The sequence below is a fragment of the Tenrec ecaudatus genome, chromosome 9, assembly GCF_050624435.1.
Source record: "Tenrec ecaudatus isolate mTenEca1 chromosome 9, mTenEca1.hap1, whole genome shotgun sequence".
In the NCBI taxonomy this organism is placed as follows: domain Eukaryota; kingdom Metazoa; phylum Chordata; class Mammalia; order Afrosoricida; family Tenrecidae; genus Tenrec; species Tenrec ecaudatus.
The window spans coordinates 17,628,732-17,656,505 of NC_134538.1; the positions used below are offsets into that span (position 1 = coordinate 17,628,732).

The 27,774-nt window shown below is 39.6% G+C and overlaps 1 protein-coding gene and 1 non-coding gene across 2 annotated transcripts in view; one reads left to right on the forward strand and one right to left on the reverse strand.

Annotated features, from left to right (window-relative positions):
- Positions 1–27,774, reverse strand: part of ADAMTS17 (ADAM metallopeptidase with thrombospondin type 1 motif 17) — a 434,502-nt gene that overhangs the window by 171,306 nt on the left and 235,422 nt on the right. Inside the window, exons 9-10 of the mRNA XM_075557910.1 lie at positions 22,637–22,777; positions 20,293–20,443 (exon numbers count right to left, since the gene is read on the reverse strand). Of these exons, the coding sequence (XP_075414025.1) occupies positions 20,293–20,443; positions 22,637–22,777 (292 nt within the window). The remainder of the gene's footprint in view (positions 1–20,292; positions 20,444–22,636; positions 22,778–27,774) is intronic.
- On the forward strand, positions 17,361–17,495 carry LOC142457612 (small nucleolar RNA SNORA21). Its single transcript, XR_012786314.1, has one exon. It is a non-coding gene; the product is annotated as a small nucleolar RNA SNORA21 (small nucleolar RNA).

Here is a 27,774-nt window from a genome sequence, read left to right on the forward strand (position 1 = left end):
ATCTATATGCTGAGCAAATTATCAGAGAGGCTGGATTATACGAAGAGGAATGCAGAATCATGATTGGAGGAAAGGCTTATTAACAACCTGTGATATGCAAATGACACAAGCTTGCTTACTAAAAGTGAGGAGGACTTGAAGTACTTGCTGATGAATGTCCAGAATGAAATCTTCAGTATCTTCAGGACTCCAGCCTTCAGTATGATTACAACCCAATATAAAATAGACTACAACCCTCACAAGTTGGACCAACAGGTAACATCATGATAAATGGAGAACAGGTTGTCATTGTTAAAGATATTGTCTCGCCGAGCCAGTCAGGTTGTAATGTAGCAATGATAAAACATACAACTTTCTTCTAGTTCCTAAATGCTTCCTCCCCTCCCCCCCCCACACACACTATCATGATCCCAGTTCTACCTTACAAATCTGGCTAGACCAAAGGATGGACACTGGTACAGATAGGAACCTGGAAACACAGGGAATCCAGGACAGATAATCCCTTCAGGACCAGTGGTGAGAGTGGTGACACTGGGAGGGTAGGGTGGAAAGGGGGCACGGATTACAGGATCTACATATAACCTCTTCCCTGGGGGACGGACAACAGAAAAATAAGTGAAGGGAGACCTCGGACAAGGCAAGACATGACAAAATAATAATTTATAAATTATCAAGGGTTCTTGAGGGAAGGGGGAAGGGGGGCAAATGAGGAGCTGATACCAGGGGCTTAAGTGGAGAGCAAATGTGTTGAGAATGATAAGGGAAATGAATGTACAAATGTGCTTGACACAGTTGATGTGTGTATGGATGGTGATAAGAGTTGTATGAGTCCCTAATAAAATGATAAAAATGTCTCTTTTCAAGTCAACATGCCTGAGGGCGAGCGCTGCCCTTTAATTGGATGTGTGATCCCTACAGATCTCACCACCAACCGGAGCCCCCATAAGCTATCTAGAGTATCACAACTCTTTTATGATATTCTCAGTCCTTCAGCTATGTGCAAAAAAAAAAAAAGATTTTGTCTTGCTTGGATCTACAATCAATGCTCATGGAAGTCAAGAGATCAAAAGATGTGTTGTATTAGGTAAATCTACTACACAAGACCTCTTTAGAGTATTGCAGAGCAAGTATGTTACTTTGGGGTCTAAGATATGCCTGGCACAAGCCAAGGTATTCTCACATACAGATGAAAGTTGGACATGAATAAGTGATGCATTTGAATTATGTTGCTGGCAAAGAATATCGAAAGAACCAGAGACTGCTAAAAAGACAAACTGATCTGTGTTGGAAGAAGTAAGGCCAGTGTTCCTTAGAGGCAAGGATGGCAAGATTCCTTCTTACATACTTTGGACACATTATCAGGAGAGACCAGTCTCTGGGAAGGACATCATATGTGGTAAAGTAGAAGGACAGTAAAAAGGGGAAGGTCCTCAAGAAAATGCCTTGATACCATGGTTACATCAATGGGCTTAGGCGTAGGAACAATTGTGTGGATGGCATAGGACCATGCAGTGTCTTGCTCTGCTGTACATTCAGTCGCTGTGGGTCCAAGTCGACTCGATGGCACTGGACAACAAGAACACTGTGTAGATTAGAAAATTACGAAATACAGTCCATCATTTATGCATTTCACAGTTTAGACAGCACTTCTAAACTCAACTGAAAGGCAAAGAGAGCTCAATGGATAATAGCTAAGGAGTGACATTAGATAGAAAAAAATGTACAGGCCACTCTAATACATCTTGCCACTGTGACATCTCCCCAAACAACTGTCTTACAGCTTCTGTGCACATCTCAGTCCCTGTGAAAGCCATGACACTTAGGTACACTCTGATGAAACCATCGCACAGGGCTGTGTGAGTCACTTCTGGCACCATCTTCCTTCTATGTGGGTGCTATACAGATGGTTAGGGGCATGAGGGCAGAATTTGTTGCTAAGGAGCTGGTGGCGTAAGAAATGACAGAAGTTCGTTATATATGATCTTCCAGTTGAGAGTTTACAGGCTCCAATATTGTGGGGGTGGGTACAGATAAATTACTTCATGTTAGAAAGGGGTGGGGGCATGGTGAGGCAGTGACCACAGGCAGAACACCACCGTCAACTCTTCCCTTCTTGCTTGTCTCTCCAGCACCAATGTCATACACACCTTGCCTTTCAGTGGACAATGCTTACTTCTGGTATTCTCACCCTCTGTGTCACTGGACAGGATGTCTAGTTTTAAATATCTCTAAAATCTGGTTTAAATAGTGATTTTGCTTTACAGTGAATTTGCTGGAGATAGGGAATGTGTAATAATTTTTAAAAATGGTTGATTGGAATAATTACATAAAGTTATTTCCTCTAATAAATATTTGCCATCCAGTGTTTATAAGTCTTATGTTTGGACTTTTTTTTTGTAAGATTTTTTTTTTTTGATGATGCCTTATACCTGATCCCTTTGGCACCTCGTGATCGCACAGGGTGGTTTGCTTCTTCCATGTGGGCTTTGTTGCTTCTGAGCTAGATGGCCGCTTGTTAACCTTCAAGCCTTTAAGACCCCAGACACTATTTTGATAGCTGCGCACCATCAGCTTTCTTCACCACATTTGCTTATGCACCCGTTTTGGACTTTCTTGAAATGCTTTACTTAACTAAGAACATCACATTACCATTGGCCAAGAGAGGACACAGCTATATTTGTCAATAACATCTATAACAAATGCCAGTTATTGATGCCATCCCCACCTTTATTGTAGTAAATATCTCGAGAGACAGCTCCTTACAATACCAGCATTCTTCAGATAGACATGAATGGGCCAGTGGTGATAATATGGAGCCTCCAGAGACTGAAACATTCTAATGTAATCAATTGCACTTTATACATTATGGGGGAGGAGCAAGGGGCTCTGTGGTATGTACATATTACAGCACACAACAACCTGGCTAATGTTTGGAGCTCAAGCTGCTTCCCAACTACCTGTCGATTTGTTATCTGTGGTTTGCTATGAAACTAGAATATAGGTCACAAGTATTTCAAATACCAATAGGGTCAACTCAAGGTGGCCAGGTTTCAGCAATGCTTCAAAACTTAGACAGACTAGGAAGAAAGGCTTGACAGTGAACTTGAAAAACCCAGCCAATAGAAAGACAACAGAACTTGTATGTGTTTCATTATAAGGGATGAGTTGCTGGAGAAAGACATCAAGCTAGGTGAATTAGAGAGCCAATGGGGTAAGGGGACCCTTGGTGAGATGGAGTGGCAGAATAACTTCAATGAGGGACTTGAACATACAGGCCATTCATTATGTTGTACATAACCATCACCATGAGGCCGAGCCAACTGGACAGCTGGACAATAATTACCTATTTATCCATTCATCCATTCACCCATCCATCATCTCTGCTGCTGTCAGGCAGTTGTACCAATGTTTATCTAAAGTTATTTACTCTAAACCATTGAAAGAGAAAATGGCTTTTAATTTTCACTAGTCTTCCTGTAACTACCAACTATGCATGCTAAAAAGAAAGAGTTTTCAGAAGTCCAGTAGAAATAAATTCCGCATTAGAAATGTCACCCAAAGAAGAGCGATAGTTCACGGCCAATTGGTACTTCCCACTATTGCCAGACAGAGCCTGGTCTAGTCCTGGACTGTGCATCTGGCTATCCTATGCGTGCCTGCGTAGAGTTACTTTTGTAAATAAATGCAGTAAAATATCTCAGATTGTACAGGAAACTGATTAAAGAGATAAATGATCTTCAAATTCCCAAATAGCGATATGATAATATTTGTTTCTTTATCAACATATTAAATAATAAGATTTGGACCTGGGTCGACCAACAAATGTCATTTTTAAGCAGTGGTGTATGTAAACAATTTTTGCAATCTGGTACGAAAACACAGGCATCTCTCTTTATCTTGTAATTTGCCCTATTGGGTTAATAGGTATTGCAGATTTTCCAAATTGAAGGTTGCGGTAACCCCACAAACAAGCAAGTCAACGGGCTCCACTTTCCCAACAGCATGTGCTCCCTTCATGCCTCTTATTATATTTTAGAAATTCTTAGAACACTTCATGCACATTTAAGACGACACTATGTGTCAAAGGGATCAGGTATTAGGCATCAAAGAACAAAAATGCATATCATTGTGAATGAGGGGGAGTGCAGAGTGGAGACCCAAAGCCCATCTGTAGGCAAATGGACACCCCCTTACTGAAGGGTTGTGGAGAGGAGATGAGTCAGTCAGGGTGCAGGGTAGCAACGATGAAACATATAACTTTCCTCTTGATCTTAAATGCTTCCTCTCCCCCACTATCATGATCCCAATTCTACCACACAAATCTGGCTGGACCAGAGGATGTACACTGGTGCAGATAGGATCTGGAAACACAGGGAATCCAGGACAGATAACCCCTTCAGGACCAGTGATGAGAGTGGAGATGCCTGGAGGGTGGAGGGAATGTGGAGTGGAAAGGGGGAACCAATTACAAGAATTTATGTATAACCTCCTCCCTGGAGGATGGACAACAGAGAAGGGGGCCAGGGGAGACATCAGACAGTGTTAGATATGACAAAATAATAATTTATGAATTATGAAGGGCTCATGAGGGAGGGGAGAATGGAGAGGGGGAAAATGAGGAGCTGATATTAAGGGCTCAAGTAGAAAGCAAATGTTTTGAGGAGGATGAGGGCAACAAATGTACAAATGTGCTTGACACAATGGATGGATGTCTGGATTGTGATAAGAACTGTATGAGGCCCCAATAAATGATTAAAAAAAGACTACACTCTGGTTTAAAGCTAACTTTTATATGCACTGGGAAACCAAAATCCAGTGGCATTAGTGATTTCCACTTTATTGCAGTGCTCTGGAACCCAAGCCGCAATCTCTTCAATTCCTAATCAGTGAGAGTTGTGGGTACTCTCAAGACTACAGGGAGTTCTGGATTATTATTTTTATAATGGAAGGAAATCCTAATTGAAGTTATAGGTTATTGTTGAATCTATGGAGAGAATTGTACCTCCAAAACAGTATTTTAAAACTCCAGCTCCCCATAACTGTGAATGGGATTTTTTTTTGGGGGGGGGGGAAATAGGGTCTATTATGAGTGAGTTGAAACATTTACCCCAAAAATGTATGTTAAAAAAATCCTAATTTCTGTGCCTGGGGTTACAGTTCCATTGAGGAATTGGCTATCTTTGACATATTAATTAGATAGAATCAGTGGAGTCTGAGAATAATGGGCTTTGGAGATGAAGAAGAGATTTAAATGAGAGAGAAAGCAGAGGTGAGGAAAGATGCCATTCACACACCATTTCCCCAGGAGCAAAAACCCAGGGAGCTAAGACTCTTTTTCCAGAGCTGCTGGATAAAGGAAGCTTTCCCCTTGAGCTGGCACCCTGAATTTGGGTTTCTACTAATTGTGAGAATTTCATAAGGTCCACAGGCAACTTATTATAATAGACCAACAGGCAGTAGTTTGAAGTGAATAAGGCTTGAAACTGCATGGTTGAAAATCAGGAAAAGGTGTGTGTGTGAGTTTGGGAACTTTAGAGAAACAAATCCACAGAAACTCATGTATAAGAGACAGTTTTATATAAAGGTTAAGTGCAGCTCAAGAAAACATCCCAACCTGGTGCTGCCCAAACCCACAAGTCCAACATTAACCCATATGTCCAACACCAGTCCACAAAGTTCTCCTCCATCTCACAAAACAGATGCAATGATGCAGACTGCAAGAGGAAAGTCAAGTCAGTGAATGTGTAAACATCTCAGCACTGATAGGGGTCTCCACACAGCTGCTCCAGCACCCAGCGCTGCATCAAGGTAGGTCCATGTGGCTTCTCCTCGAGGATGTCTTGCAGAAGTGAGCCTTGCCAGCTAAAGCAGGAAACTGGCTCAGGCATGTGCAGCCTGATTCGACCATCAGAAATCAAGAGACCTGAGAACTCTAAAGGCGAAGGCTCACGGAGCCATTTACCCCTCCATCCTTCACTTAACCCCACATGTGTTTATCGGCCAGGTTGGCACAATAAACTAACTACCTCAGTATGCATAAGGATGTATCATCATTTCATGATACCTATTCAATCATATGCTAGGCAAATTATCCAGCTGAATCATATGAAGAAGAATGCAGCATCAAGACAGGAGGTAGGTTTATTAACAACTGTGATGCACAGATGGCACAATCTTGTCTGCTGCCAGAAGAACAAGCAAGTCTGTCAGAATGGCTTTTAGAGTCAAGAATGTCAAGACTTCATCTCATATACTTTATCACGATGTGTCCCACTCCAGGTATGAGGATTTGGGGTCTCCTTTACATTGAGTAGTAATTCATACTGGAGACTGCAGCCCTTGACCTTCATCAGCAAATGCTGCAAGTCCTCCATGATTTCATCAAGCAAGGTGGGTTATTTGAATATCACAGGAAGGTAATGAGTTATCCTCCAATCCTCCCCGATTAGTTGCTCAGCGTACGGATTGAATAAGCATGCTGAAAAGATACAATCCTGATGCACACCTTTCCTTATTTTAAACCATACAGTATTCTCCCGATCTGTTTAAAAGGCCAACTCTTGGTTCAGTTATTGTAGGAGCACTAGATAACAAGTTAGGTTAACATGAAGTCAGTCTGAAATAGCATGGATACTAACCCAAACTCGGTGCTGTTCTTATTCAAAAATAAAAGTCAAAGAGATACAGACAGACAGGTACAGAGGAAAAGCAACCCTGTGGCCATGGAAACAGGCGATAAGAGGCAGCGCTGTAAGCCAACGAATGATAACGATTGTTGGTAGACACCAGCAGCACAACTTTAGGAGCATCATAGAACAGAATGCATCCACATGCCTGACACCTTGGCTCTACAATGCCCTGCCTCCAGAAGTGTAAGCTTTTAACCACATCATTTTGTTTTAGGAAAATAAAGTATCAGAAGCAGTATTTTCCTCTCTTTGGGGGAGTCAAAAGTGATTTGGTGAATTCTGCTAAAAATACTGTGTAACGGTTTCTTTTGAAAAGATCTGAGGTGCTTTGAGATGATCACAAGGGTGAAGCGCTAGACACTGAGTGCAGTCTGTCTGGACGTGCAGGAGGGTTAATTGGTGACTTAGGAAAAGCTACATCTAAGTGGAATGTGCCACAGACCCTAATGTAATGTCGACTGCATAGACTTCTAAATGGAGGGCAGTATGAATGAGGGATATATATTTAGAACCCATCCTTAAACAATTTATTGCTAATTTGCTTAAGGAACATTATTCTATTTGTTGCATTATTTATTTTTCTATTTATGGTTTAAATTAATCTTTGAACCGGTTAGAATTGGCTCAGTTAAGTCCAACAAAGCAAAATCAGAACACACCCCAATTTCTCAGAAGTTCTGTAAGGCAGAATGGTAACTAGATAGGAAAAATTATAGGTTGAGACCCTAGAATGGGAGATTCAGAAGATGTCTAGGGAGACCTTTCAGAAGCCTGATGTATAAAACTGAATTACTTCCAGGGAGCCCAACACACATTCAAAATAGCATAGTGGGTTCCAGCACTGAGTCAGATGTCACTGTTTCTGACTCATTCTAGTTATGGTACCAGTACAGCACATTTTTAAGATTCTGGTTTTATTTTATTACCATGGCTGAACCTAGAAGAACCAGTGTGAAGCCCTGAATTATACATCTTGAATTTATAACTCTCCATTTTTAAATGCTATTATTTCACCTTATGAACAGCATGACATTTTTACAATCCCATCTATCCAAGCCAATGCTTACTCATGGAAATCCTATAGGACAGGGTAGAACTAACAGCCTCTGCGAGTTTCTGAGATTGTAACTCTTTTCCTTGAGTAGAAAACCCCATCTTTCTCCCAGAGAGCAGCTGGTAGTTTTGAACTGCTGACCTTTTAGTTAGCAGTCCAGTGTATAACCACCATGCCAACAAGGCTCTTTCTTTTTTCTTTTTTTTTTTTTACAATGGTATACTTCAAACTCTCCCTCTCTGCTTTCTTGTTGAGTGTCACACATTTTACTTCTACATGCCATATATATACTAGGCTGTTGTACTAATATGTGATGGCACATCTATGTTTGTTTCTTATGGCTGATTTAATAAATTACCATAAATTTAGTAGTTAAAAAACCATAAATTTACTATCTTATGGTTCTGGTGGGTCACAATTCCAAAATCAGTCTAATTGAGCAGAAGTCAAAGTATCAATAGCACTTGTTGCTTCTAGAGGCTTCAAAGTAAGATTCTAGTTTCTTGACTTTGTCAGCTTCAGAGGCTGCTTCTATAATATGTCTTGTGGGTTTTGCTCACATCTCATTCATATCCTGCTTCCATGATCATATCTTCCACTACTTTCCTTGGTCCCCTGTCATCCTCTTATTAACTATCCTTGTGATTTCAGTAGGCTCATTAGAAACTCAAGAATAATATCTTCATAGCAATATCTTTAATTTAATCATATCTGAAAAGTCTTTTGTTCTATAGAAGGTAACACTCATGGGTTCCAGGAATCTATGCTGTTAGATGCCAGCAAGTGGGTGTCAACTGATAGTGACCTCAGGTACAACAGAACAAAACACGGCCTGGGCCTGGGTCGGCCTCACCATTGTTCTTAAATTGCTGTCACTGTGTCCATCTCCCTGAAGGTCTTACTCTTTTCTGATGCCTTGCTACCTTACCCAGCACAATGTCCTTCTCCAGGGACTAGTCTCTCCTGACAACATGTCCAAACTAAGTAAGACAAAGTCTTGCCATCCTTGCCTCTAAGAAACATTCTAGCTGTATTCTTCTAAGACATATTTGCTAGTTCTTTTGGCAGTCCACGGTGCTTTTAAAATAAATCTTCACAAGAACCATAATTCAAATGCATCACTTTTTCTTCAGTCTTCCTTACTCAATATCCAACATGAACATGAACAAATAATCTGAGCAGCTAAACTATATGAGAAATACATGGCATCAGGATCGAAACAATTTAACAACTTATGATATGCACCCAACACAACCCTTTGCCAAACATGAAAATTATGGCCTTTAGTATAGATTATAGCTGAATTTGAAGAAAAGTAAGGCTGACAACTAAACTGATAAACAATATCATGACAGAGGGCAAAGAAATTGAAGCTTCCCATAATTTTATTATACTTGAATCAACACCTAATGTCTATACAAGCAGAAGTCAAGAAATTAAAGGATATATTGCATGGCAAATCTGTTGCAAAAGATCTCTTTAAAGTACTGACAGAAAAAATCAGCATAGATTCCTATACTCAAGAAAAATGTTTCAAAAATGAAACTGAACTAAGGTTTTCTGTTATAGAAAAGCTGGAGAAAAATCACCCACAGATCTAAACTTAAAAAAATATTAAAGGCAGTCACTCAGGAAAAAGGGAAATGATTCTATACGGAAATACAGATAGATCTATACAAAGGAATGTGGAATACTAGAAATGGTAACTACATGGGTTAAATATACAAGATTTTTTTCTTATTTACATTTCTTTAAAAGATCAACTGTTTAAATGGGAGCTGCAGCCTTCAGTATGTATTACAACTCAATGTAAAGAAGGTCAAACTCCTCACCACTGGATCAATAGGTGGGTAACATGATAAATGGGGAAAATATTGAACTTATCAGAGATTCTGTCTTGCTTGCATCCACAATCAATGTTCATGGAAGCATCAGTCAAGAGATCAAAAGATGTATTGCATTAGGTAAATCTGCTGCACACTAAGGTGTGCCTGACCCAAGCCGTCTTATTTTCAGCCACCTCCTATGCACGTGAAAGCTGCACATGATGGAAGTAGACTGAAGAAGAACTCCGTGGCACCTAACGACAACACGAACATAGAGAGTGAACACACATGGTGAAAGACACCATCCTGCTGCATATCTTTCCTGATTTAAAGGAAACATTTTACAATATTTCCTTTACATGTCAGTTAAATACCAGAACAGCAGCAATCTTCCCTTTGCCCTCTCCCTATGCCACACAGGTCCCTTGACACCCTATGAAACACTGGTTTTCTAGCATCCCATAGAATACACTGGTCCATTATAATTATTGCAGGCACGGATCTATCTCTGCTAGATCACAAATCCATCAAGGGCAGGAATCTTTTTTTGTTGTTCTTATTCACTAATGATTCTTAACGGCTTTGAGTAGCATATAGTAGGCACTCAATAAATGTGTCTTATGCTCAGAACCAGATATGAGTCTAAAAGAAAATTTGTTATTGATAACAAGCTCAGAGTCCAGGAAGACACCAATGGGCCCTTCATATATTATACTGGCCTTCCAGTCCTGATTTCCCATTTTTTCCATCTGGTTCACCAACATGATATATAATACTATGAAAGATGTCGTGATAGGATCCACCCAAATCAGTCATGTGACTTCCTTTCTGGGAAAGAAACCATTTAAAGAAGCACAGTGAGTCTGGGAGTGATTCCATACTGGTTTGGGTGATTATCTCTTTTTCTAGGTGTCTCAGTATAAAATCTCAGGTGTTTGTTTGCCAAGTGCACACTAAAGCAGGATCCAGTTCATAGTAATTTTATGTACAACAGAAATAAATACTACCTGAACCTGCATCACCGTCACCTTGCAATCATTGTATGTTTGAACTTATTGTTGCAGCTACTGAGTCAATCCATCTCATGGACACTTTTCCCCATTTGTGCTACCTTTGCCATGCATGTTGTCTTTTCCATGGTACATAAGAGGACATTTTGCTATCCTAGCTTCTAGGGAACATCCTGGCTGTGTTCAATCCATGGCAATTTTTTGTGTTTCTGGCTAGCCATAATCTTTCTTGCCAACAATAAAATTGAAATGCATCAGTTCTTCCATCTTCTGTAGGCATCATTTGGCTTTCATATGCATACTGAAGGGATGGAGTCCCACCCCCCCTCCCCCCACCCCCCTGCCCCCACCCCCACCCCACCCCCCCCTGCCCCCGTGGCCCAGGCTTGGGTCAGAAACATCTCAGCTCACTTTTTGATGTCTTGGCCCGTTTACATGCTCAAGAGGTCCCAGGAAGCAGATTGTTCCACTGCAATGTATCATTGGATTTCCTGTTTGCTGTTTCAAAGGCTGTCGATCTTGGAACCAAGTAAAAAGAAATCCTTGAAATTTCCAATTTCCCCCCCTATTTATAGTGATGCTGCTTATTGGTCAAGTTGTGAGAATTTTTGTTGCTTTATTTTGAGGCATCATCCATACTGAAGTCTTTGCTCTTTATCAGTCAATGCTCCAAATCTTTGCCTTCAGTAAACAAGGTTCTGTTATCTGCATATCCCAGGTTTTTAATGAGTCTCCCTCCAATTCTTAAGCCATACTGAGTATCTTAATTCAGTCCAGCTTCGGGTAATGTTTCTTTAGCATAGCACCAGTAAGCATGGCGGAAGGATAGGAGCCCGGAACATAGCTTTCCTGATTGTACATGACACAGGTTCTCCTGTTCTGTTGAAATGGCTGCCGTTTGGTCTAGCTACAGGCTTTACATGAGCACAGTTGATGTGTCCTGGTATTCTGGTTCTTCACAATGATGTCCATTATTTGTCGTGAGCCACACAGTGGAATACCTTTACCTAGTCAGTAAAAAGAGCAGGAGCACAGCTTTCTGGTATTCTCTGCTTTTAGAAAAAGATCCACGCGGAATCAGGTAGCCATCAGTTCATCTCCTAAACTCAGCTTGAACTTCTCAGTTTCCCAACACTGTACCACTAGCAAGCTCAGGCTCCTGGTGAATTAAACCACAGAAAGTACTGCTAGCAGGGTCTATCACAGAGCCAGTGCCCAGGAATGTGAACTGCTATTTGTGCATCTGACCTTTTTGGATAACAATATTTCCCCTCTTTGGGAGGAACAGAACTATTTTAAATATCAGCAGTTTAAAGATGAGCATTTCTCTATCTTGAATTTTTTAGGGGAGTGACAAATTGAAACTATCTTAAACCTTTATCCTTGAGGCAGACAGATAAATCAAGAAACCATTCAGAAAAACATTTTTAATCATTTTATTGGGGGCTTGTACAACTTATCATAATCCATCCATCCATCCATCCATCCATCCATCCATCCATCCATCCATTGTGTCAAGCACATTTGTACATTTATTGTCAGAATATTTTAATCTAATGTCACAACTGGTGTTTAGGACCACTACTGCTCTTAAATGGAAATGGATACCATGTAAATACAATTATTATAATTCCAAATGTGCCTTTATATTTCTTATCTCAACTTTTGTTTTGGGCCAAGATGGAAAAAACAGGGACTAGATTTACAGTCCCAAACAAAACAACTAAAACTGGGTAAGAGAAATGAAACAATTCTTTTCAAGCCATTGCACTTCAGAAAATAAAGGACAGTAATTCCTGGCATACATGAAACCAAAGAGGGATTATTCAGCCATCTGGACTGGAGAGTATGGACAAAGAACTGCAAGGAAGCATGGGTCTTCCAGAAGCGGGAACAGAGAAGGAGTGCAGGAAGAACAAGGTGATTAGAATTTGCAGAGCACCACAGGTACAGAAAAGAGAACCTCAGAAATGCACCTGTCACCACTCTTATTCAATCTTGTGCTGAAGTCTTACCTAGAACCATTAAACAACAGAAAGGAATCAAGGGAATATAACTGGGGAAAGAAAAAGGGAAGCTCTTACTATTTGCAGATGACATGATTTTATAAAGCGAGAACGCCAAGAGACCCACAAAAGAATGGTTGGAAACTGGAAGGTTTGATAAAATAGCTGGATTAGTAAGCAGAAATTAATTGGATTCTCCTATATCACTGAAGAGAATGCAAAAAAATATCAAGGAAACAATGTCATTTGTAATCATCACACAGAAGATGAAATGATAATAATAAACTGAACCAAAAGCCTGTACAGAGGAAACTACAAAGCATTATTACAAGAAACCAATGAGACCGACACAAATGGAAGATTATCTTGTGTTCACAGATACACAGACTTAATATTATGAAAGTGTTAATACTACCTAAACCTATTTACAAATAAAATACAATTCCTATCCAAATCCCACCAATATTATTTGCAGCAATGGAAACATTAATTACCAATTTCATGTAATGAAGGAAGAGGCACAGAAAAAGCCAAGAACTTCTCAAAGAGAAGAACAAAGGAAGAGGAATTGCACTCCCCGACCTCAGAACAGCCGGTGCTGGTACAAGAACAGGGGTACATATAGAACAGGGTACATATAGAACAGGGATACATATAGAACAGGGATACATATAGAACAGGGATACATATAAAACAGGGTGAAAACCCATAATTAAAAGCATCTACTTAGAGGTGACTGATTTTTTACAAGGCCCCCCCTCAAAAAATTAAATGGACAAAGCACATTTTCTTCAACAAATGGTGTTGGAAAATTTGGATCTCCATCTACAGAAGCATGAAACCGGACCCATAGTTTGCCCCATGCAGAAAAACAAACTCAAAATGGATTAGACATCTAAACGTAAACCCAGAGCTATACGGATCATCAATGAGAAAGTTGGGACGAGTTTAGGGCCCTATTACAACAGTGCAGGGCACATAGAGACTACCAAATATCATAAAGGAAGGACACATAGCGAAAGGGAAATAGATGACTGGGGCCTGTTGAAAATAAAGCACTGTGCACATGAAAAAAAAGGCATTATCAAAAGAGTAAAATAAGAGGCAACAAATTGGGGGAAATATTTAATAAAAGATGTAATGTGTAAGGGACTAATTACTAAAATATAGAGAATTTTATAACACTCCCAAAAGAAAATGCCAAATCATCTAATTAAAATGTAGGGAAAGGACCTGGGTGGATAATTCATGAGGGTTGACACTTGAATGACGAACAAACACATGAGGAAATGCTCACCATCACTAGCCTTCTGGGAAATGAAAATCACAACAATGATGAGCTATCGCCTTACAGCCACAACAATAGCCCAATTACAAGCCGCAGAGGATAACAACTGGTGGCTAGTGTGTGGAAATATCTTACACACTGCTAGTGGACTTGTTAACAAGTACAGTCATTGTAGAAGCTGATAGGGTGCTATGATAGGGTGTAGAAGCTGATAAGGTGCTATGACAGGGTGTAGAAGCTGATAGGGTGCTATGATAGGGTGTAGAAGCTGATAAGATGCTATGATAGGGTGTAGAAGCTGATAGGCTGCTGTGTACTGTAACTGGGCAGAGAAATACCATCTGATCCAGCCATACCTTTGCTGGGCATATACTCCAAAGAAGTAAGTAACGGAACGTGAACACATGTAAGCTCTCCCATGTTCTTTGCAGCACAGTTCACAACAGCAAGAAACTGGAAATACTGGGGACCCAGGCTGCGACCCAGGCTCCTGGGACTTTACACTCTGCCCTTTCAAGGTATGCAGCTCCTTTATCGGCCCCACTAGAGGGATTCCAAGGTTCTAGACCCACTAAGTGAACTGGATTTAACCTCAAACTCACCCGTAGCAGATTTAAGGAACCAGCATACACCAGTGACCGAAACGCCCTGGTAGGAGAATAAGAAAATGACTCTTCCCTAATGTGATCGACTTGGAGGTCATTGGACTCTGGGCTGGATCTCTTGCTTTCAGGGTGCCCGATAATGGTGGTCCAGGTCTCCCACCGAATGGCTACTATTTTAATGCTCGCCTTGCTTTCTTATGACATGTGTAGTCTGGTAGGTGTGGTTATGCTGCTATGACTTTTTAAGTGTTATGGAAAATTGTATTCTATAAATAAACTCCCCTTGTTCTTGTAAACTGTCCAGGCACTTAAGCATTTAATTTGTACAAGTCAAAAATGCATATATTGTGGGCTGAAAAGGGTCTATATGTGCATAATTTTCATCTCTCCGCAGTGTTTTCAGATCTATACCACTGGAAAATTAATGATACTATCAATGGAGTTGCTGGAGGAAATAAAAAGGCAATGAAAAAAGAGTAAGGCCCTGGACAAGATGGATTGACACAAGGACTGTTGGGATCAAACATGAAAACAATTACGCGGATAATGCAGAGTGGGCAGTATTTCATTCTGTCGCACGTAAGCTCACTATGCGTCAGAATGGAACCTAAGGCACTTGACAGCAACATTGAAAGAATTACCGTGTGCCCCGTGGTGATGATTTATAATGTTCGTCAATAAATGATAATGATTTCCCTAAAATGAATCATATATATATATATATATCATAGCTATATGAATGAATCTTGAGCACACACTTAGTTCTAGCCCTGACATAAGAAAGAAGTAGTTCTTATGACATGACCCTACTCTGTACTCACTCTCACGACAAGATCACTGAAGATGAGAGTGGTATAGCAAACATGGGAGTGAAATCAGATGGTGCCTGGCAAGCAAAAAGAAAAGTGTATGGGAACTTAAAGGCTTGTCTTAAAGCAAGCAGTCACATAAGTGAGGCATCAACCAAGTCCACAGGGAAGAAACACTTCAACTTGCATGATTCAAGGATTGTGAAGAATCAAATCCAAATCCGAAGGAGGAAATGGTATTCGAGCTTAACTTTTGGACAGCTGGTTGCAGAAGTCTTTGGATGAGAGTGGAAGCGCTAAATCCATTTGCAGTGTCCCCCCGGGGACTAAGCCTCTAGTGAGCCCCCTCTGACCACAGTCCAAGATGTGAACAGTCTTGCTATCAGATAGAGAAATGTCACCTTAGCTTTTGAACTCCCCTTTGACCCATTTTAAAGTTGTTGCAGTTTTTAATATTGTCTGATTTCTTTTCAAGTTTACCGTGCTGTTTTTTTGTTTTTGTTTGCTTCTTGTTTGTATTTAATAGGATTTTCTACGTATGAAATCCAGGTTAGGTAAATCTACAGAGATAGCAACTGGACTGGATTAATAATTACATACCGTACAAACATGGCAGGGAAGCTTGGGGGACATGGGTAACTCAAACCAACGAGTAGGAAAAAGCAGAAAAAGTTCTGAATTGATTGTGGTGAGGATTACACAACTCTCCTTAATATGATTCAATTGTATGATGTGTGAATTATATGCCAATTAAACTACTTTAAAAGGAACAGTGGACTGGATAAATAGAGTAAAAAACTTTAACTTCTCTTTCAAAAACTCCCCTGTATTCAAAGAAGCAAGAAAAAAACATTTATAAAAAGGTAGAAAAATCTATCAAAACCAATCCAGAAATTACACTAAAAAACTCAGACTCACTGCTGTGCATTTGATGCTTAGAACTGCCCTGTGGATTTTAGAGACTGTGACTCTTTTTGTGAGTAGAAAGCCTCATCTTCTCTCAGAAATTACAGATATGATGGGATTAGTAGACAGGTACTTTCGGCCAGTAAATATAGCCATACGCCAGCTATACATGAAGGTCATAAAAAGACCAAAGACGTTAAGTAGAGTCACTAAAGATATGAAATAAAATACAATCTTTAGAAAGGAAACATGTAATATCTGAAATGAAAGAAACTTTGAATTGGATTAATGGCAAATTAGACATTGCAGAAGAAAACATAGGTGAACTTGAAGGCACACCAATAGAAGCTATGGTAGTCACCTAAACTGGTGTCAATTTAAGCATTAAGAGTGTAGGGGTAGAGTGTAGGCTGTCAATCTGGAGAGAACCAATGAGATTTCCTTGTGGGCATAGCCTTTTCCTGAGAATTCTAGGAAATCTGGGACTTCCTCCTTGGAGGGGGAAGACCTGCCTCTCTCTCTCTCTCTCTCTCTCTCTCTGCTACTTCCTGGGAGACATTGCAGAAGACTAGACAAGTCACACGGACACAACCAGACCTCGGAAGCCAGAGAAGCCACAGAGAGACCCCTACCAGTGCTTAGATGCTTACAACACTACTGGACCCAAAGACATTGTACCCACTGGCATTTGGCTTCATTGCATTGTTTCGTGAGTCTGAAAAGGACTTTATAGATTGGTATCAGACATATGCGCTAATATCAGATTTATGGCCTTAGACTGGACTGGATTGGGATGTTTTCTCAATGTTCAGTATATAAAAGCTTGTTGTATATAAACCATTCATATCTATTTATGTATCTATCTATATGAATTTGTTTTCTAGTCAATATATATAAGCTTGTTGTATATAAACCTTTAATTTATATATATATATATGTTTATGATTTTGTTTTTCTAGTCTACCCAGACCAACACAGAAACTATTTTAACAAATTCAGAAAGAAAAAGACTAAACAAGAGAGAATAGCATCAGCAAGCTGTGGAACTTTAAGCAGCTTAATAAATATATATATGGGAAAGGGATAGAAAAATATTTGAGGAGCAATGGTAGAAAATTTGAAAAATTTCCAAATTTAATGAAAACTATAAATTCATAGGTTTAATAATCTCCATGAAAACCAAGCAGAGGCCTTTTGCCAGTGACCAACTGAGCCGTCAAAAAGGGCAGATTAAAAAACACCACTTATGGGTGAAGCAGCAACATCTCGTGTTGTTGAGCTTCAATCAGTGATGTGACAAAATAAAAATAAAATTAAAAAAAAAAGAAAGAAAACCAAGCAGAAGGGGGAGTGGAGAGGGAGGGGGGAGAAATTAGGAGCTGATGCCAAGGGCTCAAGTGGAGAGAAAATGCTTTGGGAATGATGAGGGCAACAAATGAACAAATCTGCTTTACAGGATTGGTGTATGTCTGGATTGTGATAAGAGTTGTATGAACCCCCAATAAAATGATTTAAAAAACAAAAGAAGACCAAGCACAAGAAATAGTATTCTAAACAAAGGCACATCATAGTCAAATTGGTTTAAAGTAGTAGTGATAAAGAGAAAACATTTAAAACCAGAGACAAAAAGTCAAGTTGTAATCAGATAAACAAAGGTAAAAATGATAACAGATTACTTCTAAAAACAATGCATGTGAGAAGGAAGTGGAGCAATTTAACCTTTTAAAATACTATCTTCTGTAAACTAGGGATGGCAATGTAGGGTGTTGTAGGAGCTACTTAGAATCATAATATAGGCGTTGCTCAATAAATCAAAACTGTTCATGCATTTATTAACTATTTTAGAATTGCTTACATATCTGTAAATACCTTTATATAAAGTAATAATATATAATTTCCAATCATTCGAAGACCAATGGGTTTATTTTCCTTATTCAGTATATTAAAGTTATTTTTTTAATTTAGAGAAAATTTATGAATAAAAAAATAACCACTTCCAAGTGTACATTTTAGTGTCATCCAGCACATTCACAACCGTGTATAATCGCCACCTCTAGCTAGTTCCAAAAAGGTTTTCTCTAAAAGGAAACCTTGTGATTATTAAGCACGTGATCCTCTTTTTTACATTCCCAAGCTCATGGCACCCAGTAATCTGTTTTGTCTCCTTGGATTTATCTACTCTGGGTATTTTATATAAATGGAAGCATACAAAATGTGACCTTATATACCAGGCTTCTTTCATTAACATAGTGTTTTCTAGGTTTATCTATAATGTCACAAAAATCAGCTCTTCATTTCTTTTTGTGGTTGAACAATATTCCATTGTATGGATATACTCTAGCTGGTTATCTATTGTCCAGCTAATAGACATTTGGGTTGTTTCCAACTTGGGGGTATCATGAATAGTACTGCTATGAACATCTGCTTCAAGTATTTGAGTATCTACTTTGGGGATAGATATAGATGATGATATAGATGATAGATATAGATATAGATGATACAGATATAGATATATAGATGATACAGATATACACATAGATGATACAGATATACATATAGATGACACAGATGATGTAGATATAGATTAGATATAGATATAGATGATATAGATATACATATAGATACAGATACAGAAATAGATGATACAGCTACATATACAGATATAGATATATAGATGATACAGATATAGGTATAGATAGATAGATATAGATGATATAGAGCTAGAGATAGCGATAGATATAGATATAGATGGAAGGTTGGGCCATAAGTCCTAAAATTTTTTACTTGAAAATTAGATTCTGGTGGTCCCGAAGGGATCAGTTACCAGGCATCAAAGAACAAAAAATCATATCATTGCCTACACACCTCCATGATAGGATCGCTGAAGACAAATGGATGCATAAGCAAATGTGGTGAAGAAAGCTGATGGTGCCCGGCTATCAAAAGAGATAGTGTCTGGGGTCTTAAAGGCTTGAAGGTGAACAAGCGGCCATCTAGCTCAGAAGCAAAAAAGCCCACATGGAAGAAGCACACCGGCCAGTGCGATCACGAGGTGCCAAGGGACCAGGTATAAGGCATCATGAAAAAAAAAAAGATGTATGTGTGTGTTTGTATGTGTATGTGTGTATATGTATATATGTATGTATGTATGTATATATATGTATATATATACCATATTAAATGAAGGGGGAAATGCAGAGTGGAGACCCAAGGCCCAAGTGTCGGCCAATGGAGATCCCCTCATAGAGGGGTTTATGAGAGGAGATGGGTTAATTAGGGTGCGAGGTAGTACCGATGAAGAACACAGCTTTCCCCCAGATCCTGGATGCTTCCTCCCCCCAACTACCATGATCCGAATTCTACCTTGCAGGGCTGGATAGGGAAGAGGCTGTACACTGGTACATATGAGGGCTGGAGGTACAGGCAATCCAGGGTGGATGATACCTTCAGGACCAAGGGTGTGAGGGGCGATGCTGGGAGAGTGGAGGGTGAGTGGGTTGGAAAGGGGGAACTGATTACAAGGATCCACATGTGACCTCTTCCCTGGGAGAGGGACAGCAGAGAAGGGGGGGAAGGGAGACTCCAGATAGGGCAAGATATGACAAAATAACGATGTATAAATTACCAGGGGCACATGAGGAAGGGGGGTAAGGGGAGGGAGGGGAAAAAAAGAGAGGACCTGATGCAGGGGGATTAAGTGGAGAGCAAATGCTTTGAGAATGATTGGGGCAGGGAATATATGGATGTGCTTTATACAATTGATGTATGGATTGTGATAAGAGTTGTATGAGTCCCTAATAAAATGTAAAAAAAGAAAAGAGGAGAAAAAAATGATTAGGGCAAAGACTATACAGATGTGCTTCATACAATTGAAGTATGTATATGTATGAACTGTGATAAGAGTTGTATGAGCCCCAATAAATTGTTAAAAAAGAAAATTAGATTCTGAATTTTAGTAGTAACCTTGAAGTATCCCTCCACAAAATGTGTGTGTGTGTGTGTATGTGTGTGTGTGTATACCCATGTCCTCTGGCAAAAGCCAGGCCTCTTATGGGAAGGTATGGTTCACCACCCAGCACCAGTCTGCCATGCTGCTTACCTCCATGTTTCTGCAGAAGGTGGCATTGATGCCAAACAGGATCTGGCACTGCTCGTTGGCACTGTAGTGCATGCCTGGCAGCTTGTGAGGGAGGCGAACCGAGTGCTGACCCCTGCGGTCGGTGACCAGTAAGCAGGTGGTGACTTTTGACCTGAAATAGCCAAGAGGCAGTTCAACTCGGAACGTACGGTCCAGGTTTTCCTTTGGATTGTTCAGTCCCGAGAATGGATACGCTTCCAAATCATTCATGGGAAGAAGACCACGGCATCAAGTCCATGGACTGTGCTTACAGCGACTGCAACTGATTTTCCACCTGTCAGAGAGCAGGATTTCACTCTGGAGATGCTAGCAGCAAGGGGAACTAAGCAGGCTGGGAATAAATAAGACCCACGAGCTTAGTGTACTTCGGCTAAAAGAGTTTGAGAAATTTCTTTGATGAAAATAACCTTTTAAATAGGTTGTTCTGACATTTTCTAGAACATGGCTTTAAGCAAAATTACTGTGGATAAAGAAAGCACATGTTAAGGTTACTTGATTCTCCTTTAAAGAAAAGTAAAGTGCTTAGTTCCAAATCAGCATCAGTTTCTCTTCTTGTGTCCGTGGGGCCTTAATAGCCTGACAAACCAGGGTTTGCATCCGACTATACCATCTACCACCACAAAAAACCGACCTAATGGTAGATTCTGCGAAGGATTTAACCAAGATGGGAATGCTTAATTACAATAGGAAAACTCTCTTCTTAGAACTTAGCTAAGAATTCAAAGAATATGGCTCTATGTGGAGGTTATGACATTCTTTTTTCAATTCTTAAAGCAAGACTCAAAACTCACTGCCATCAAAGTTGATGACAACTATGACAGCATTGCACGACAGGGCAGAGCTGTCCCTATGGGTCCTGAGAGTGCAGTTCTTTAGGGGAGTAGAAAGCCTCAGCTCTTTCCTGCAGGTAGGTTGGTAGTTTCACGCTGGTGACATGTCAGACAGCAGCTCAATGTACAACCAGACTGCCGCCAGGGCTCCTGCTAAATCAAGACAAGATGAGAAAAACAAAACCCAGCCCAGCCCCTTGCCAATAATCTCTCAGAAAGGAGCTGTACGCAAGCACACATGTGCTGACACTGACCACCTTGTGTGATCAGAGGCAGGGCAATCACCTAGGGGTGGATATGAAAAAGTCCATTGTCCATTCTGGATGAAACAAAGTCATGTCTAGTAATTAAACTGTCATTAAGCTTCTGTAATAACAAATACTCAGTAGGAAATAGTCTATAGTAAAATAAATGAGTCTAATTTTAAGCCTGTCTACAATTTAAACAATTTTCTCATCTACAGGATAATATCAGTGAAAACACAATCTTGATGAGAACAGGTGTTTTTACTACCTCATCTGAATCCTTGGGATACTTTGTTCAATGATAGTAGAAGCATATTATAATAACACACTTGTCATTTCAATATTCCTTACATGGGACAATGACATTGTGTTCAACATGTTGTGTAACCAGCATTACTATATGTTCCAAAATTAAGCCATCACCTCACCAGAAGCTCAGCATCCCCTTAGCAATGAGTTCTCCTCCCCCAACAGATCTGGGATATCCATGAATAAAACTTGGGTCTCCACATACTGCCCATTCCAAATATTTCATATAATGTGAACATGCAATATTTGCCTTAAGACATCTGACTTATTCCACCCATCATAATGCCTCTAACATTCATCATATTATAACATGTGTCAATACTTCACTTATCTTTCTGGCTGAGTAACATACCAGGGTCTGGAACACATGTCAAATAGCAAGTACAACCCTGAGGCATTAACATGAAGAGACACGTGTTTTGGGTAGAGTCAGTGTGACAAAAGTCTGAAATCAAAAGACCAATTCCTTTACAAGTATTTGACTCATTGACCTTCTGGAAAGGAAATGGAAGTGAGACAGATAAGTTAATTCCCCAAATGTGAGAAGTGAGCAAATCTTCCTCCCCAGAAAATGTGCTTCCTATCCAGAAACTTGCCTCTAATAACCAGGAAACGCTGTTGCTGCAGGGATGCTGTGGACTGGTGACCACTCACAGACAAAACGCTGCAGAGAACTGGCAGGAGGTTCCTTTTGGGGCACCATCCATATTTTAGCATTTCAATCAGTCAATAAGCATTTATGCTGATCCGATAAGTGGCCAATGTCATACCTAGGAGTAAGGTCTTGTTGTAGGAGAGTCCATATGGATTCACTTCTCAAGCCAGCTGACAAGGCTTGAAAAAGAGCGTTCTTTTTGGGTGTGGATGTTTTTTGAAGTACTCCTGGGCTAGTGATTTCTATAGCATGATTTACTGACTTACTTGAGGAAGGTTTCAAGGTCATCTCTACTGCAGGAGGACCAGGAGAGGTCACTGGGGTTGCGGCCTTTCACCCACTCTCCTGACATGATGTGGGTCTTCCCAGCACAAGACGAGCGGTCATCATCATGGTTCATCCCCAAACTGTAGTGGGACAAGGGAGAGTGACACTTAAACCACAGGCTTCTCATTTCCAGTTCCAGATGTGGGCATCCTTAAACTAATCATAAATACAAACATCTGTGTAAGGCGATAACTAGTTCTTACAGACCAATGATTTGTAGAATATAGAGCCAAGGTTTACTTACTCTGTAAATAAAGATTTAGCGCACCTAACAGACAATAGTAATATTCGCTAAATGAATAATGAATGAATAAGCAAAGGAGGAGCTATAAGTAGTATGGTTCTTAAACTCTAAACTTTTGATTAGACTTACTTTCCTACATTAAAATTTCCCAATGTTAATGATCAAAGCGTTTTGTGTATCATACAGTTAAGCCACGATGCAAGGGGCTTTGGAGAACCATCTAAGGCTTTGGTCAATAGAATATCACAAATTGTGGTTTTTCTGTATTTCCTATTTCCTTGAGTCCACCAAGATTACAGCTATTGCCTTAAAAGTTGTTCCTGAAGCACACCAAGAAGCCTGTTTAGGGACGGGGAGTGGGCAAACACTCTGAAATGAACAATATTATTTGTACACAAGTGGCCACTGGAGAAGGCTGAGAGGTAGAATATACCACACCAAATGAATCCAAGGTTGCTGACCCACCACGCCTACAGCAAAGACATAGCATGAATGAAAATGCTACCCTCTGCCAAACATTTCCAGGGGAAGACTTGTGCTTTTTAAAATTCATTCAAACACATTTATTACATGTTTCCCAAGTGCCAGATAGTGGGGGAGAAGACACAATCCCTGACCTCAAATTCTGGAAAACTTGGAAAAGGGGACAGAGAAGAGGAAATGATCATTAAAAATGAACAAAAACAGGTAATACATGCTTCTCTGGATCCACATTATTCCATTTTCCTCACGTCTCTTTTCATTCTTCACCAATTCCTCTGCCTGATGCTCGACGGCCGGCGTCTCAATGAGAAAGCCTCCTGTGTGTTGCCTGCAAATGTTTCATGTCCCAGGTGCACCTGCGTTCTCCCTATAGAAGGGCTTCCGTAACTGACCTGGAGGTGGATTAGCAACTTTGTTCATGATCTTGTAAAACCCTTTGCTGGTGCTCACAGGCCCCAGTCTGCGCTATCAGGACCCTCTATAGTCTCGTCTATTCATGTCTCCTCCACTAAATTGAGCGTATAGTTACTCAACTTTTGAGTTGATTTCAAATTCCAGAGCCCTATGGGACAGGGTAGAACTGCTCTATTGGACTTCCCATGAAGTACGTCTTTATGGAAGAGACGGACTCTTCTTTCCCCTACCGAAGAGCTGTTGGGATTCAGCTGATTATCTTTCAAGCTTACTGCTTAGCTTACTGTGTCGCCAGTGTACACTTACCAACGATTAATTATTATTTATTCTCAAACTAATATTAAGCAATGATGTCTGTTATATCAGTTTATAAGGATAGCTATGTGTTATAGAATCCAAAGAAATATGAATCGAAATGGAAAGTTATTTTTAGGGAAATAAATTTAGCTAGTAGCTAAAGTAGGCTCCTGTCAATTTGGTGCAGGAGAGATAACTAAAAAAGAATGGGAACAATAGGAATCTGCTTCACAAAGACATTTTATGTTAAGAAAACTACATGAAAGTTCAGGCTTGTTGGTGTAGATTGTGTGATGCAGAGTTCCCAGCAACACACCCCAAACACACACAAGTCGTTCACTTCATATAAACTGTTTTCCAAAAAATAATACTTTAAGTTAAAACAAAATGGTGAAAACACCCAAGTGTAGCATCTTTATTTTTCTACTACATCGATTCTTTTTTGTCAATTTTCCAGGTACTGTCATGTCAGAAAGGAGCGTTCCTATCACTTCCTATGGATGATAGTTGCCACATTCTCCCTGGCTCAGACCTTTTGACCAAACTCCGGGTTCTCGCTACCAGACTGTCTTTCCTAAAGACTGGTCCGACTCAAGAACTGGACGGCGATGGGAAGAAGAGATGGAATGAAAACAGTGAGCAAGGAGCAACGTGGACATTTGGAATTACTGCAAGCAGCATTCCAGGGACAGCAGGAACAAGATAATTCATTCTGCTTGCTCAGGATTGCACCACCACCCACACCAGGAACAGGAAACCGGAAGCAGTGACCTCTCCCTGACATGCATAATCACCCAGTGATTCTCCAAAGCCCCATTCTCTAGCCCCTGACTGATAATACTATACACTCTCAAAAAAACCAACTTTATTCTTAGTTTTCCCTTCTTCCCTGCTACCACTGTTTTCTTTTTGTGTAGTCTGGGTAGACTAGAGAAACAAATTCATAGGCATATGTGTGTAAGAGAAAACTTTATATCAAAGAGTTATTGTACATTTAGAAAACATCCCAACCCAGTCCAGGTTAAATCCATAAAGCTGATATGCCCATATGTCTGTTACCAGTTTATAAATTTCTTCTTCAGACTCACTCAGCACATACAATGATGCCGAATGCAGGAATAAAGATCACAAATGGGTGGAAAGTCTTGTGGATCCAGAGTTGGTAGGCCCGGGGCTCCATGAGGCTCCTCCAGCTCCAGGGCTCTGGGTCTATCAGAGTAGCTCCATGTGGCTTGTCAACAAGAATGTCTCACAGGGAGTGTCTGTGAGCCACCTCCAGTGAGCTATTATATCTCTTTCACTCCTCCAAATGAGGCCAACAAGCTGCAATCGGACTGACAGGCTAGCCTACATCTCTTCGTAAGTTGACAGGAGATTATGTAACGGTCACACTTTTATTCCTGTCCCTTTTTTCTTCCTCTTCCCATGCTGCTTAAATGATTAGTAGCCCCCACTGGCACCCCTGCCCCAGAGCAGAGACTCACATCGCTGAATAGCAAACGGGCTGTCTTGTGCAGCTGTGTCTAGCATCTAGTGCTTCTCCCAACAGTGTGCTTCCTTCAGACCGTTACAAAGTTTCCCTCTATTTGCTTGTTTCTCCCCTCGCCATAGGGCTTTTTATCTTTCATTCTCATTTCATTTTCCCCCTCCTCACCCACCTGTCAATTCCTGGAGCATCACTTTTCTGTTTTGTTTTGTTTCTATTAACGACTTCAGTGTAGCTTGGACTTCTGCTTTAATACCACAAGATTTTGATTTTATGCTACTTCTTGAAATGTTTAGATGTTGACTAGTTCTTTTAAGTTCAGTGACTCTGTATACCCCTTCCATCTTCTTTGGATACTTCCTGTATTGTTTGATATTTTTCCAGAGGATCCTTCCATATTGTAAGTAGAAGCTTGAATATTTTTTCTTCATTTATATTTAGATACATCGATGGATTGAGAGAGCTCAAGGAAACCTCAGATGCAATCAAGGAAACAAATAAAATGACAGAATAATGGGTTGGGGCAGGAGCCCACACGAACAAATCAAAAACATACATGTGAAACAAAATCATACAGAAACAGAAATTCAGAAGCTTAACAATGAAGTGTTCATAATAGAAAACTTATTGGCAGTACAAAGGAGGAAAATGCATCAATGGAAGATAGCATTAGCAAAACTGAGGAGAAATCTCTTAGTACAACTCAATTAGAAAAACACCCTTGAGAGTAACTAACATGTAATCAGAGTTCAAGAACAGAAACAAAAAAATACAGAGAAAATTGCTTGTTTTGTTGAAAGAAAACTTTACTAATATCTTAAAAATAAGGAGGTATACACTCAAGGAACAACAAACTCTGATTAAGCTGGAACCCAAAGGAAAATCATCAAGACATTTCCTAAGAAGATACTCCAAAATCAAATATAAAGAAATTCTCTAGGAAGCAACTTGAAAAAACTAAGTTATTGATATAGAAAAACCAATCAATCTAAGCTCTGATTCCTCAGAAGAAGCCATGTAGGCAAGAAGGCAATGAGATAGCATCTATTAAACTCTGAATGAAAGGAGGAAAGTAACAATAAAGAATTACACATCCATAAAAATTGTCCTTCAAATGTAATAATGAAATAAGGGCATTACCCAATAAACAGGAATCAAGGGAATTTGTAAAATACAGACCAACTATGAGATGTTGAAGGAGTTCTTTGGACAGAGAAACAACAATAGCAACTGAAAACTAAAGATTAAGATACACAACAACATTTACCAGACATCAACCCACCAAGGGAAGTATCAAAATTGACACAAAGCTTTAAGGCTGAAAACAGAGAATCGGAGATATTAATCTATAAACAATATAAACTAAAAGTAAAGAGAGAATAAATTACGTATTTACAGAACTTCTAAATGGAGGAGAAATCAAGAGGATATCAAGGTAGAATACATTATTTGAATTATGGGATGGTAGTAATTAATTGCAGGACAATTTCAATCAAAATGAACAAATCTCACCAGTATAAAACATGAAGAAAATCATAAAGTCTTAGTTTATACTGAAACTGCACCAGTGAAATAAATGATGAGAAATCTGTAAACAATAATTATTCAGCAGAGGAAAATATTGAGCAAAGGAATCATCAAACTAAATACATATGACAGAAAAATGATAGCATATTCATATCTATTGATAATTACATTGAGTATAAATGGATTAAATGCACCAGTTGGGGTAGAGTAGGAGAATAGCTAAGGCCCGTTAATACACTGCATAAAAGAGACACATCTAGATACAATGACAGAAAATAAACTAAATATCAAAAAGTAGAAAAGCATATATTAAACAAATAGCAACCAAGAATGAGGAAAAATAAGATTAATTTATGATAAAATACACTTTTGGGCAAAAACTAGCAAGAGAGGAGGGAAAATATCACACAGTGATTAAAAAGTCAATTCAATAACAGACATAACCATAATAAAGATCTACATTCCCAATACGAGAGCCACAAAAATAATTCAAACTTTAAAAACTTGAATGAATAAATAGCTCCATAACAATTGTAGGAAATTTAAATATATAATTTTCAACAAAGAGTATAACAATTAAACAGAAATTTTTAAAAGACATGGAAGATTTTTAAAATCGTTTTATT